This window comes from Mixophyes fleayi, chromosome 5, assembly GCF_038048845.1.
Source record: "Mixophyes fleayi isolate aMixFle1 chromosome 5, aMixFle1.hap1, whole genome shotgun sequence".
In the NCBI taxonomy this organism is placed as follows: domain Eukaryota; kingdom Metazoa; phylum Chordata; class Amphibia; order Anura; family Limnodynastidae; genus Mixophyes; species Mixophyes fleayi.
The window spans coordinates 65,851,240-65,867,191 of NC_134406.1; the positions used below are offsets into that span (position 1 = coordinate 65,851,240).

General features: G+C 37.1%; 1 protein-coding gene across 4 annotated transcripts in view; it reads left to right on the forward strand.

Moving 5' to 3' along the window:
- Positions 1-1,499: 1,499 nt before the first annotated feature.
- KAT2B (lysine acetyltransferase 2B) overlaps positions 1,500-15,952 on the forward strand; it is an 80,143-nt gene continuing 65,690 nt past the window's right edge. The window contains exon 1 of one of the 4 annotated variants that reach the window (XM_075212328.1): positions 1,500-1,899. In XM_075212328.1, the coding sequence (XP_075068429.1) occupies positions 1,636-1,899 (264 nt within the window). In that variant the 5' untranslated portion in view covers positions 1,500-1,635. Of the gene's footprint in view, positions 1,908-15,952 lie in introns of all 4 variants that reach the window. The other 3 variants (XM_075212326.1, XM_075212325.1, XM_075212327.1) reach the window with 3 other exon arrangements.

Genomic DNA, 15,952 nt, shown 5'->3' on the forward strand with positions numbered 1-15,952 from the left:
GGTAACTGACAGGAAGTGGGACAAGTTTTGGGACTAGGTTAATCAGAGCAAATCAACGAGATTCGTAGGCAGATAAAAAAAACTGTGAATGTTGAGGCCGCATGCAAATTATGGCAAAGCAAATATGGGTGGACAAATCTCTATCAGTGACCCAGTGGTTGCTCTGTGTTATTAAATACCACTAAATAAGTTCACACCAATATTTGTTGGTATATTGACTGGTATTAGTAGTTAACTTGAAGTATGTTTTAGCAGCATATGTTTTGCAGAGAGAATCCCTGGGTCCCTTTCTCTGTCCTGAGTAAAAAGAATGGAAAGAGGTCTCTTTTTGACTTGAATTCTGGTATTCAGGTCTCATCCTATATTTTTGGCATGTATTTTGCGCAATTGTGTTACACTTCAATGGAGAAGTGTATTTTTAGGTTTACTCTGAGCAATTTGCACACACAAAAGTCATGATTAGTTTAAGCCATAAATGTAAAAGGTTTATCTAATGAAAGGCGTGGATGATAAGTGGTAGGAGAACTAGAGACAGAACTAAGAGGGGACCCTACAGAGGGCCAGGACCAGGGGTAAGATATATGCAGATCTGCGTAAAATGTGTTTTGTTTTCAGGCGCAATTAAGTCAGCATTTTTACGTAAATAACGTCCATCAGATCCCCAATGTGCTTTTATGAAGGGCTTAGTGGTTAGCACTTCTGCCTCACAGCACTGGGGTCATGAGTTCAATTCCCAACCATGACCTTATCTGTGTGGAGTTTGTATATTCTTCCTGTGTTTGCGTGGGTTTCCTCCGGGTGCTCCGGTTTCCTCCCACACTCCAAAAACATACTGGTAGGTTAATTGGCTGCTATCAAAATTGACCCTAGTCTGCATGTCTGTCTCCCTCCCTCTCTGTCTGTCTATGTCTGTGTGTGAGTGTGTGTCTATATTAGGGAATTTAGACTGTAAGCCCCAATGGGGCAGGGACTGATGTGAATGAGTTCTCTGTACAGCGCAGCGTAATTAGTGGCGCTATATAAATAAATGATGATGATGATGATGATGATGACTTCCAATCTATCCTGACAACCTTCTGTCATTTCTTTTTCCTTCCTTACATTCAGCACATGTCTGGAATTCCACGTGTGCTGTTTATAAAGATTCTTCTATTTATACAATACTCAGTTTAGGAAGCCACCTTTATCAAAATAAATGTCTCAGTGGCCTGACACAAAATTAATTGACTTTGTGAATACATATATACAAAATGTAACTATATATTATAAAATGAATAACTACAGAAGAAGACTCACATTTTTAAACGGTATTTAGTGTAACACTTTAATTGATGCACTTTCCTTTTAAATGGAGGGAAATATGAGAGCGCAGGGGGGAGACGGTGGAGCAGAGAAGAGCAGTGACATGATGAGCAGGATGGAAGTGGACAGTAGAAAGGACAAGCAATAAGAAGGAAGGACTGGGAAGAAGGAGGAGGTGTGGAGGAGGAGAGAGGCAGGGGAGGCGGTGATGTGCTACAGCTGCCTCCCTGCTGGGGGAGCGGCAGGAGATCTCGTCACCTCGCCCAGGGATCTGTGCACCGGAGGAGGGAAGGGGGGAATTCTCCTCCCCGGGCAGGGTCCAGGGCTTCTGCAATGTCGGAGACAGCTGCAGAAGCAGTCTCCGGCGGAAGCTCGTTGGTGTGCAGTGCAGCCAATGCGGGGAGCGGTGCACCCCATGGATCTCCGGCCGTGGTGGCTTCAGCTGCAGCCGGAGGAGCAACCCGGGGAACTGAGAGTCCGGTGGGGGGAGGTGCTGTGGTGGCAGCACCGATAAGAATTGCTGCGAAGAAGGGGCAGCTCCGCTTAGCTCCTCGGGCTAAGAAACTGGAGAAACTCGGAGTGTACTCAGCCTGTAAGGTAACGAGGTTTGTGTATGTGATACATTGTGACAGTGACAGCAATGAAGACTGACAACACTGTGAAACCCACAGGATCAGCAGCCACACTGGAACAACAATAATATTGCAACACCTAACACTGCTAACTCTCACTGTGCATTTAATAACAGTTTTCTTGACACTGGAACTTCGTCTGTGAGTAACAAATTTGCTGACTCCACATAGTAGTGTAATAACAATAATACTGACACAACCACCACACTATGCACCTTCTGTAAGAATAATACTGCTGACACAGCAGCAACATCCTGTTATGAAAATACCACTACTAGAACTGTACAACTCATTGCATTATTTATTACTGGCACAGACTAATCAGAGAGTAATATAGTGAATATTAAACACACACAACATCGGGTGTACTATTGATGCTTAACACTGTATATTGCAGTGATGTGTGCTGTAATGAATTGTGTAGTGTTAGCCTATTGTTAACCCGAACGTCACTGTAAAATGATTCTATTCACATAGCAACTCCATGTGGTAGAGTAATAGAATACTACTGACATACCTGCATGAGGTTTTGGAACAATAATATTGACAAAGCACATTTGCAGTATGTGATGGTTAAGAGACCACTCTACAGGGAACTTTTTATTCAGATTTAACCTTTTGGTATACTTGAAAAGTAATTAACTATATACTGTATTATATTTGCAATAATGTGCATATCTAAGAAATACAATCATTATTCAATAAACCTACAGAAACTCTGAGTACCAGTTCAAGTTTATAACTTGGTCATAACTTCCATTTGTTTACCTTTTTATGTCTAAACTCATTTTCTCCCTTTTGTGTTTAATCTTTATGAATAAACTAAATCTATTGGTTCAGAAAAGTGTCTGTTTGGTTCAAAACATCATATAATCCTTCCCATGTATGATGGTGCTATGTATTTTAGTCCTTATGGGGTTTTTGTAGCTGGCTATAATAAATTGTGTTTGTGATTCTTGTATCTGAAAGTCTGACTCCTTGTACCTCTGAGTCCTGGAAATAGTGGACCTGATTCATTAAGGAAAGTAAAGCAACAAAAAAAAAAAAAAGTAAGTTTGCACCTTGGCAACACCATGTTGCATTGGAGCCAGAGATAAATTTAAAAAGTGGGGACAGATTTACAGCTGCAGAAAGGCATGTCCTAGATCAACTTTAAATGTCAGTGTTAAAATAAAGCTATCAAGTATTTGTATGCTACATGAAAAAACAGCCAGTATTTTCCTTATGTGCAAAATAATAAACTAACTTGCACCCCTTGCATTGGAACATGGTTTTGCCAAGGTGCAAATTACTCCTTTTTTTTGCTCCACTTTTCTTAATGAATCAGGCCCAGGATGTTTTTGTGAATTTTTTTTAGAACTGTTAAATAAGTTCTAAACTGCTACCATTTTATAACAGCCATCGTTATCCTACAGAGCCAAAGGATTAAACACCACTGTGGCTGTTTTGTTTTTACGTACAGATGTATATCTCATCATAGAATACTCGTTTGACGCAAAGTCCTGTCTTTTCTATAACTCCATGGATAAATTAAGGCCAGTTACCCACTGACTTTGTGTCAAACTGTGCAAGTGCAAACCTCATGTGGAAATGTGCACACATAAGCTTGATGTGCAGTTTACATGTGGTATTTATGCAGTTGATTTGCTCTGAAAGCTTTTGCGACTGCAGAAGCATGCAAAAACATGCTAGAAAATAACTTCTTAAGAAAAAAAAATACATTACACTACACAGCTTGGGTTGGTTTCAACTGGAACAGGTGAACGAGTATGGGGACCCCCAGCTAAAGTAGAACACCAGTATCACGCTAGACAAGCAAGTGCGGTATGCAATAGTGATGACCGACTTCAAGAACTGGGACTAAACAATCACAATTGGTGTAATTTAGACAAGTAGTGAAGAGCAACTTACATAAAAATGGACATAGAGTTATTCTGGCAAGCCTGCTATCAATCCCGACTATAGAAGATGCCGGCACTCAGTGACGTCACTTAAAATAGCGAGACTTACATTGCTAGTTTTATGGAGGCAATGCGAGGACTCCGGCGGTTCTATAATGTTAAACCCTTATACAGCCGTCAGGTCCTCGCATTGCCCTCTTAAAACTAGCAATGTAAGTTCCGCTATTTTTAGTGAAGTCGCTGAGTGACAGCATCTTCTACAGTCGGCATTGAGAGCAGGCTTGCTGGAGTAGCTCTGTTACTTTTTATGTAAGTTGCTCTTCAATACTTGCCTAAATTACACCAATCGGCATAGTTTAGTCGCAGTTCCTGATGTCCGAAAGGTGGTCATAGCAGATATGACTACCACCGAGACAAGCTGGGCCAGTCACACAATAACAAGGTCCCCTTGTCATAGTGAGAACAACAAACAATTTTGTCAGTCCAAAAACTAGCTGCCCCCCTCCCAAATATTACCACCTTGCACCCTTGGGCTTTGGGTTCCAGAGTAATAATGAATATTGGGAGCCTGCCATTACCAGAACACAGGTCCCAGTATAATATTAAGGGGTTTCTTAGACCCCTGTCTAGTCTTCTAATATAAAATAAAAAAAACACATATTTTGATAAAAGAATTTTAATTCAATAAACACTCCTTTATACCCTAGTTCACCACTTTACACCACTCCAACCCAATGGGAATTACTTCATTTTTTTTATACAATGGCATTCTTGTATCTTTTTATTCAAGAGGAATCTGTCTTAATGTTTAACCTGATAGGAAAAGTTGAACCAGTATTTTGTTCTAATCCAAAGGGAAATATCCTTAAATTATAATCCCGAAAGGAAAGCCAAACCAAATTTTCTTCTTTCGGTTGAAATAATATTCAGAGCGAGAGCTTCTTGTAAACAACTGGAATAAAACAAAACAATAATTTCTCATTTTGGTGGCCCCTGCAGAGCGAGAGTGAATTGAATTGACTGGGACTTTCCTTACTGGTTTACTACGGTAGTTGAGATTAAACATTTACCAGTGCTGAGCAGCTTCATTGAGGCCTATGGCCCATAGATTTCGATAGCTCCCATATATTTCTATAGTCAATTTATTGAAATGAATGGGCTATAGGAATGAACCAGGGCTATAGTATTCAATAGAAAAAATACAGGACAACTCTGGTTAAATTGCTTGTGTAAATACCTAGTATGTATATACACAATGGGCCTGAGTCATTAAGGCACGCATATTGAGCGCAGTGTGTGTTTGCTTTAAACTGTACTTAACTCGGCTCTGCATATTCCAAAGTCAACCAGGAATGGATCTCAAGATACGAGTGGTGATGGCTACAGGTGTAGGCTTACAAAACAGAAAGGAAATTTGCTCAATCATTTTATAGGTTAACAGCAGGTGCTTGAAAGGATGGGGTTATTCTGAAAGGAGCAAATACAGAGAAAAATCCTCCGGCACACTGCTGTTAAGCAGTAAAAAAGTTACTATTTCTTCTCGTACATAAAAATGCAGAATTTTTAGTTGCACACATATGCAAATATATTCTAAGCCACCCGCAACGCCACAGCACTTCTGCTACTAGGTAGGTTTACTCTGCTATACTAGACCAGACACTGCAGGACATATACAATACCTATGTGGAATATAAAATCTCAAAAGAACACACATAAAAAATATATATATTCAATTAATGTTACATGTCAATATTATAGTCATTTATAATTATACATGGAGATTTTTGAGAAATGTAAAATTTTTTCTTGAAAAACATTTATTAGGGTGTACTTAATGTCTACTGTACATAACACAAACATTTTTACAATTGCTCCTGATTGCAAACACATGTTATAGCATGCATACGCGACTGACATAACTAGGCCTCAGGACTTAGACTAGACCTCTAGCTGATGCAAGAGATACGGCAGAAAACCTGCGTACTTCTGTGTGCGCCTGAGTCTGACTTGAACGTGGCTTCATGGGAATGCCCTTATTGTACATTGCCTTTGTGCATCCTCCCGTTCAGTCCCTGAAATCATAGGCTGTAGTGAGTATCATGTGCGCTCGAAGATGACTTGGACATGGCTGCGTTCTGTTGCGTATCGTCTAGTTCTGAGAATGCGCAGACTGATTTTGCGAACAATACGCACAAACTTGGCAGATATGTTCCTTAATGACTCAGGCCCAATATGTTCCTATAGATGTAATTGGACTTCTTCAAGTGCATTGACATGCTTTGAATGCACTGAAATTGCACGAGCCATGTAAATAATGCATTGTACAGTTATGAAGTAATGACCTATAACTGTGCATTGAACATATGCCTATTTGATACATCAGCATTTCCCTCTACAGTTGTATTGAAGTTATACAAACGTTGTACATCAGTACATAAGACATACATATTGTAAACCATAATATAACACTATGCAATTTATTTGTATAACAGTAGAATAATATACAGTGATGTGTATTCCAGATAAGCTCAATAAATGTATATGGTTCAGTGACACAATTATGCAATTAATAGAAGATTTATTTGTAGATCATATGAGACATTATATGAGATTATTTGTTTACAAAGTATTTATAGAATTTGATTGTGATGATAGGTTTCCTTCACTCATAATATGGGTTATCTGTTCTTTCCAGGACATGTCCTACTTTTGTCCCTTACAGTGTTCTCCCCATCACCAGTTTCCCGGGTGCTCCATCCAGTTGTTTTTACTTGCCACTCGGCTCTTGGAGCCCAACAGACTCCTATTATAATAAAATAAACCATTGTTTCTCCTATTAAAACAGGCACTATGTGAGCACTACAGCCAGGAGTGTGTGTTAGACCACTGACCACCACAGTGTGACCAGTCCTGGCTGGTGTGGGCACTAACCTCCAACATTTTTCAATACTATTGCAAAGTATTTCAACTGCCCCCACCTGGCTGTTTAGTAATGCCACTCGTTTGGCAAAATTTTTTGGGGAGAACACTGGATTAGAACAGTGTTCTTTTTTTTTTTTGCTACTGACTGTAATAACTAATGTTTGTTTTCCACTATTATAGTAACTATAGTGAGCAGAAATAGTTCTGACAGAGGGATTAATTGGCCACTGAATACTTGTAGGACTAGTATTTGTAGTCTACTGTATTTTTTACACAACTGTTACTACTTTTTGATGCATTGTTATTATGCTAAACTGGATCTCTATCAGCATAATGTGAGTGTTTTGTTTATAACTAATGATAGGGATTTATGTTGTAAAAATAATTATAACATGAAGGGGTGAGTGTGTGCATTGTGTTTTGGTAGGTGTAACTACATTGGTTAACATCAGAATGCCTATCAGGATTTTAAGTTAATTCTTTAAAATAAACTTTCATCTATGTGCTTATGTCCCTCTCCGGTACTCAATATTCTACTGCATTACTAACTACATGTTGTAGGCCCCTAGGAAGTGTTGGATCTTCTTAGCTATACACTGAAAGACAGTAAAGCCACTTACCTGAAGAGGAAACATCATAACACGATTCGTAAGCGTTCCTCACAATATTTGGACAAAATTAACCATACCACAGAAACATCGAAACCATGCCCTGATCTGCATTTTAGTTGTCCATGCCCCTTTTAAACCTAGAAAATCAGGTCCCACAAAACACTGAGAGCATGGGGACTATATTAAGGACATGAACTCTATTCAGGAAAGACTCCTGGTTATATTGTGTTGGATGATATATATATATATATATATATATATATATATATATATATGACTATAATTATATACACACACTATTTATTTTCACTTTATTAGGATAATATTTAAACTCTACTGCACCAAAACTGCTGTTTGTAATTCTTTTATTATAAACTAATTTCTGTAATGAGTCTCATAACTAGTGTGTGTAGGATGATTATGGCAATAACATAAAAGGAATATTGAAATGTATTAATGTTAGGTGAACTGTCATAGCAGTAAATACAAGTGATTTTAATTACTATAACTCATGCAAAATGTACCTAATATTAAATACATTTCATTCCATAAACAAGTCTGTGCAGTATAAATAAATAAATAAACATGTGTTGTTAAGCATTAAACATACTGAATACATTTGAAGACATGGGCAAATGAAATATAGAAGCCAGGCATTTAGCATTACAGTGAAAGGATTTCAGTGTAGCTGCTTAAGTACACATGATGGACAGATTGTAATTATGACCATTGCTACTCTGTAGTTTCTCTTCTGCCAGTGGGAGGGAAATAATCATACTTCTCTTCTTAATCTTTAGTCAGTGATTAAGGGCAGTAGATAAAACATGACTTTATTAAAGCTCACCAGCTAGCTACTGAGTTGATAATGAATTCTAGATTGTTTCCTCTGTTCAAATGGAGTATAGAGAGCCGTTTTCCACATTAAGTACAATAAAATGCTTAAACTTGAACTGTGAAAGCAAATACATTATGGCATATAAAACAGAAATTTATCCAAATAGGTTTTAAATTTAAATCGATGTTCTTTAACGTAGTTTAAAATGATTTAATTGCATCAAAGTAGTCCTCTGATTGCCAGGGGTAACTGATACTTTAAGAATTCAGTGGTCCTCCCACTGCAACTTCATTGCAGGCATCATCATCATCATCATCATTTATTTATATAGCGCCACTAGTTCCGCAGCGCTGTACAGAGAACTCGCTCACATCAGTCCCTGCTCCATTGGAGCTTACAGTCTAAATTGACACTCACATACAGAGAGGGAGACAGACAGACAGACAGACACACACACAGACTAGGGTCAATTTTGATAGCAGCCAATTAACCTACCAGTATGTTTTTTGAGTTTGGGAGGAAACCGGAGCACCCGGAGGAAACCCACGCAAACACAGGGAGAACATACAAACTCCACACAGATAAGGCCATGGTCGGGAATTGAATTAATGACCCCAGTGCTGTGAGGCAGAAGTGCTAACCATTGAGCCACCGTGCTGCCCATGGCAGTGTCATCAGGTCTAAAAGCTGTGAAGAGCTGTAACTTTGGGACAGCGAGGGAGATGTAGGTGATACAGTACTCTATAATTCTTAGGATACAATGAAAATATATCAAATTAGGCTTATGAAGATAGGCATCCCCCTTAAAATATTAAATCAATTTGTTTTACCAGGCCTAAAAATATTATCTACAAGTCATTGGCACAAGATTGAGAACAACTGTGAGTGCATCTGTCTGGTACCTCAGTCTCAAGGGCCTCCGTACATGAGAATTTTGAGAATGTCTCCACTGTGGGCTAGAAAACACCTGTTGTGACATTAACCTAAAATAATGCAGTCTATCAATTCACTAAGAGCCAGTTACAATTCTGTACATGAAGCTTTATCTATGGAAATCCGAGTCCCAATAAAATGATAAGCTACATTCTCATAAATAATGGTTGTGATGAGTACACTTTAAATAGAGTAAAGCCACTGTTTGACTGACCATAAATGTCAGAGGTTTTTTATTTGTGATCCAAATAATAAACCTGAAAGAAATGGACAGTTTTTATGTTACTATATCCGACATGTTCACTATCACTTCCCTGCAACAGTTTGCCACGTTAGGAGGGAGATTCTACTGTAGCTGAACCAGCAGCCAGTGACTTACAGTTAGGTAGACTTGCTTTGCAGTAACACAGTGTGGATTGGTTGATTCATACTTGGGGCAGGGGCAATTATGCTGCAACAATAGTGCGCCCATCAGCAAAGCTAGGAGTGCCTCTAAAAACCTGCACTCTCCATTCTTTTATCTCGTTTTAATAATCTTCTTGTTGTTCCATGGGTCTGCAAATTTAGGTACCATCTACACTCAGTAAGAAATGCTCTCGCTCCGCCAAACTACTTGCGTCAAATTTTACAAACATCTTGGCCTGCTATGTACTTTAGATACATGAAGCATCTCTATTTGCACTAATGAGTCTACTTTCTGCCACATAGAATTTTGGACTGCACCTTCTTAGTCTTGTTCTTTGCATACTACCTTCTAAGTCAAATATCTTGAGGATCCTGCTGAAAAATGAAGCAATTTGAATTTGCAGTTGAATGTCATATGAAACTTAGGGCTAGATTTACTAAGCTGCAGGTTTGAAAAAGTGGGGATGTTGCCTATAGCAACCAATCAGATTCTAGCTATCATTTTGTAGAAGGTACTAAATAAATGAAAGCTAGAATCTGATTGGTTGCTATAGGCATCATCCCCACTTTTTCAAACCCGCAGCTTAGTAAATCTAGCCCTTAGTTTCTTTTTTGCACTGAATATTTATGTTTCAAATCAATGTAATATTACATATTACATAAAACAGTTGTTATTCTTGGGAATCTTATACAGAGGTATATTTTTGGAGGTGGTACTTTACTTTTTTAAAAGCTGCAGTGGAATATCAGGTTATCACGGAACAATATACAGTATTTTATCTTCATGATTCATATATAACTTTCATGATAACAATGCCTTCAATTATCGTATTATTAAATGTACACAAAGACGCTCTTTAAAATCAGTATGAATTAGTGACACATGGCACTATTGGCATTAGTGAGACAAGTGAATGAATAGACCGAGCTCATAAAATCTCCACCTTGTGTAGACGCCTGTTACAATTTAAATAACCTTGATTTCCAAATATCAGTCTGGGAATAGTGTTGGCACACACAGGCATTGTGCAATATCTGTGATGTTATTGCAGAACTTAACTCGATCATCATTCCCTTATCAATTGTTTGCACTTTAAAGCTCCTTATTGCAAACTCAGTGACAATCCCAGTTTAGCTGCTGATGGTTGTGTAGGTTTTAGTCTAGATGGCAGAGCATTTACTAGGTACATGTAAACTTTTATCTTACACTAGCATGCATCTGTTGTCCCTCTGGCAGTTTGTGTGCTTTTGGAGTGTTGTGAGGGGGGGGTGGGGGGGGCAGTGCTGGAGCACAGAGTTGGTTTTATTTCAGTTTGGCTCAACTTGTCTTGTTTTGACAGCTCACATAGGCGGGGTTTAACTTGTTGCCTTTTCTTCTTGTTGAACATACCCCTCCCTTTTAAGCTTGTTCTTTTTTTTTTTTTAACCCATTATCTCCCGATTAATAGTAAATGGCAAGTATTTAAAGTTTCTGCAATGTAACTTTTAAGGATAATTTTTCTTAATTTCATCTTGATTTTTTTAATTGAATTTTGAGGTTTGATACTCATGTAATAAAGCATTTTAACATAATAACTAACTAGAATACCAGTTTTTTATTTAACACATGGCATGGGTGCCATTGTTGTTGGGCAGGGAGAATATGTTTTTTAATATGTAATCTACACTCGAGTGACACAGTTCTGTGTAACTCTAATCCCACAGGGATCAGTTGGACTTTCACAGGATTTGTGAATTAAGTGTTGGAGTTAGGAAGTAAACAAGGAGCAGCAAGAATCAAGCATGTAAAGTCCATTGTCAGTTTCTATTTTTTTCTCCTGAATGAGTTGTGCTCATTTCAAGATGTGATTATTCACAAAAAAAATGATTTCTGTATATCCTGTGACAGTATCTGCTACTGCTGCAAACAACAGCGATACAGCACCTCCTTTTTTTTAAAAAAATATGTATTATTTCTTAGGAAATAGTAGAAATACCACCACTTAACTTGCAGTTAATGGCTAAAGTTATTTACTGTCCGATTTGCAGTTAACTCTCTGCTTACGCTGCTGTTGGATTCACAAATCTGTACAGAATATTTGTTATTTAGTAGACTGCAAGCCAATTGCTTATTTTCCACTTCCTAAATTGCACAACAAATGCATAGCTTGGTAAGCCATGCACAAATACAAGTTGATTTAGACATGTCAGCTAAGTGCAAGGTAATTGGTACTAACATATATGTTATATGTACGTATATATATTTACTTATTTGGGGATTTACTTTTCTCATTGAGCTCTTTTTTTGTACTCCGTTAAGCATTTTAATTATTATTTAACTTTTACTGTGTTTTTGTGATTGTTACAAACTGTTATTTTTTCATATTGGAACAACATAATTTCTAAAGCCTATATACTACTCCAAATAAATGCTGAGTAGCATTGTATCAGATTGTCAGTATTTGTAATTGTTAATTAAACCATTTTCAAGTGGAAGAATCATTTTTTATTTTCCGTAGTAAATTCTTTAACGAACAATTATGGTAGCAATACAGAGACTGCACTACTTCTGAACACTGATCTGATTTACTTGGCAAGCAGAGAGAGGAACATGAAACAACTGTCTTGATGACTAACACTTATTTTAAAAATAGTTATTCCCAGTGTGGGTAACATATTTCAGTCTTGTAATTGCTACAGTTGTTGTTTCTGTGGTAAGATACTTTAGATAAGTTCTATTTTTCTGTTGTTCTTTTTGCATGTCCCCCACCTGTTATTTTTTTCTTCCCACTTGTATCTTATGTTACGTCTTATGTTGTGTCTGTATTGTTCTGAAATTTTTATGTTTTAAAAAAGATATACTTTAGATTTTACAGAGCATCTATATTGCAGTTACATTTTTAACATGGTAAGTGCAGCTTTGTTTACTCAGGAACTAATGTTATTACATTATCTAATCTCAATCCACTCAATACATGTTGTACTGTGCTAGAGATTCCATTTGTCTTCCTTACAACATGGTTCTAAATCTTACTTAGTCTTACTTTATTTTAGTAGAATTTTAGTACCAGTGAAGTCGCAAACATGGGTTTTACAGTTTATCAATTCAAAGTTATGGGATCCTTACAGATACACCAATGTGCATAGACTACACAAATATCCCACATTGGTCAATTTCTCCAAAGACTAAACATATCCCACATTATTCAATTTCTCCATATACAATTTCAGTTTATGTGGCTTCTGTTAAGTATACACCCAAATATAAAGTAGTTTTGTGTCCTTTTAGCTTTTTTTTTTTTAAGAAGTTGCATTTTTCATTTTATATGAATAAAGTTTCACCATACAATCACTCTGAATACAGTAGATATCTCTGCTATAAAACTATTCAACTATTATCTCAAGTTATGTTGTTTTTTTGTTGTTTTTGTTGTTTGGTTTTTTTGTGTCCATGCTATTAATGGATAGCATGTGAGCAAATGTGTCCGAGCTGGCAATGTGACTTGTTTTCCAAGTGCAGGAGGTATATAATTATAGTTAATGAATTGTAAGCCATAACTCCACAAGAAGGTAGATGCAGTGCTGAAAATGTAGAATAATATTGAAATGGTAAAAGTCCATGTGCCAGAAACCAGTATGCAAACTGTTGCATGTAAAACTATTTTTTTGTGCCATAACCACCATTACTTTTCAGTTCCATTTATCAAGGTAAATCTTATGTACATGTATAACCACTTGTCAATATGTTGCCATCCTGAAATATGTCAGTAATAGGTTTACATATATAAACAAAACATTATTGAAAATTGTGTTCAGATGGCAGTACAAGCTGAGAAATACATGCACTAAAGTGAAACATAAACAAGACCTGTGACAAAATAAAAAAGTAACAATATAAAAAAACCACAATATTTCAGCTACCATGTGGTACCACGTACTTGTAGGCCTCCAGAAGCTCACTCTCTCCCAGTAATTAGTTTATCTCTTGCAAGATGGTCACTTTGCAATAACCTTTCCCCATATACTACTCTGGCACAACCTGTTTTTTTTTCCAGTACTCACTATCAATGCATTCCCTCACTAGATAATGGCTAACATTAGATTTCTTAATGAAATAACCAAAATGGGCATATTGCTGATATTCTCAATGTTCACAAGTAAAATATTTTTTTCAAACCTCTGCTGCCAGAATTTCTGCTAGGCCGCTGAATTTCTTTGTGTGCCACTGTCTGAGCAATTACTCATTGCCTCATTTCCATCATTCAGCACTGACGCCTTACAGAAAGTTCCTCATGAGTCTAACTGGAATAAGGATTTAAATGAGGTCCTGGATACAGAAGATTAGGCGGATATATGGCCGCGTGTAGCAAAATCTTCTATCCTTGAGCGTGTAAAAGAAACTTCATATATTCTTTTATACCATTGCTACCTGTTCCCAACCACATTGTACAACATTTGTCCAAGTGTTTCATCTCTCTGTTAGAGAGGCTGTCAAGAACCAGTTTCTTTAATTCATATATGGTGGTCATGTCAGGTCATAAAGACGTTCTGAGGTTCGAAATCTTATAGTAGGTATAACAGCTACAGATATCTCTTTCTAATCAAGACACAGATTACTCCCACTGCCATTTAAACAACTTGAATAGACACATTATAGGCACAGCTACCTGTCTAATAGCTAGTCAATGGAAAAATCGTAAACCACCAACTATAGCTTCCCTGTGGTATATGTATAAGATGGAGCTTATCGCCAGCATTTTGAGGAACTTGTTTACTTCTTTTTATAAAACATAGTCCAATTCAGTATCCAACCATCTCTACTCTTCTAGTTCTAGCTCATACTGCGAGGAAGCTCATCCTGAGCTAAGAATTTGTAAATGTTTTATTGTCCAAGAGGAAATCTTTACTACTCTCTCCTCACCTTAATCCTTTCTCCCTTACCTTTCACTCTTTTTATTTTACCTTTTTTTAAGACAAAAACCAAGCATCAAAATATTTTCTTTATTCTTTTATTGTGTATTTACATGTATTTATGAACATTACACTATGAGAAATGATATTTTGACTGCATTTTACATCTGCTACTTTCTTTTTTTGTTCTTTGTTTGTAATCATTTGATGCTGTCAATAAAAAGATGTTAAACTCAATATTTCTACAAACGAATCAACATGTGGATCAATGAATTAATTGGAACACACTATCTGGGGCCCCCATCCAAACTACAGGCATACCAGTGATTGTGTTAGCGTCCCATAAAGTACAAAACAAAGCTTATATTAAATTTGTAACGGTTCATGATGTATCCATGAGAAATGTCCATTTCTGTCATAGTGGGGGAAAAACCATCTTCAGGTGCATCTATAACTAAAGACTGCTTCAACAAGAGGTATTTTGGATATAAACCTTGGATTGATTATCCCCTAAGGGCTTGAATACACAATTCTCCCTAAAATGTTTTCCCACTCGATCTCCAATCTTGATGCTGAACACTTGCTATTTAAGGATTCTTGTACAGAAGCTTTGGGAGGATTGAAACCGAAGGAGAATTTTCAAGAATTTCTCCATTTGATGTGAGTTAGAATCATATTTACATGGGGTCTCTTTATCTGAATATTAAAAATGAAGTTTTGGTTTGTTGTCTGAGAAAAATATAAATAATAGGATGCAGCAGCCCAGAGTTCATTGTGAGGTGGTGTATAGTACTTAACGGCTGCTTGTTTCATCATAGATTGCCGTGAATGAAGTGTGCAGGGAATTAGCAGTAGTTCAAAATGATAGCCTATTCTTTGAAACAGCTCCTTTTAAAACTTTGAAGGAGAATCAGACTATGAGTTGGATTCAGTATCTTGAATTACAGAGAGAGGAACATCGAACTTTCAAAACGTCTGCATCTTTAAAAGTGAATCAAGATTAAAATTACTAAATTTAAAATAAGTCTTTGTTTCTTTTCAAATACCAAAGACAAGGTTCCTCTGAAGTATAATTCAAGACGACATGGTACATTCGACCACCTTTGCTAACATTCAGGAATTCAGGATGGATGGGCATTATTCCAACAAACAATGTTCTCTTTCTATCAACACACCAGTCCAAAGAGTAAGAAAACCCAACCGTAGGGGCTGCCATGGCAGGAAACATACAGTGCCAGGTGACAGGCTCTCATAAGAAGACAACATGATAGTTCATCATATACATTGTCCCACTATACATTGAATGCCTTGGAGAAAGATCTACAATCCACACTACTCCCTTTGATTTATATGGGGGTTTATTTAATTCAACCTGACACTATGCGTAAAAGACTACAATAGAAAATATCCCTATTCTGGTAATATTTATCCACCACCCTATTGTTTGGGAAGTAATTTCAATTGAAAATTTCAATTGATCCTCAAACTATGAATGCTTCATTAATTACTTTTAACTGCTCT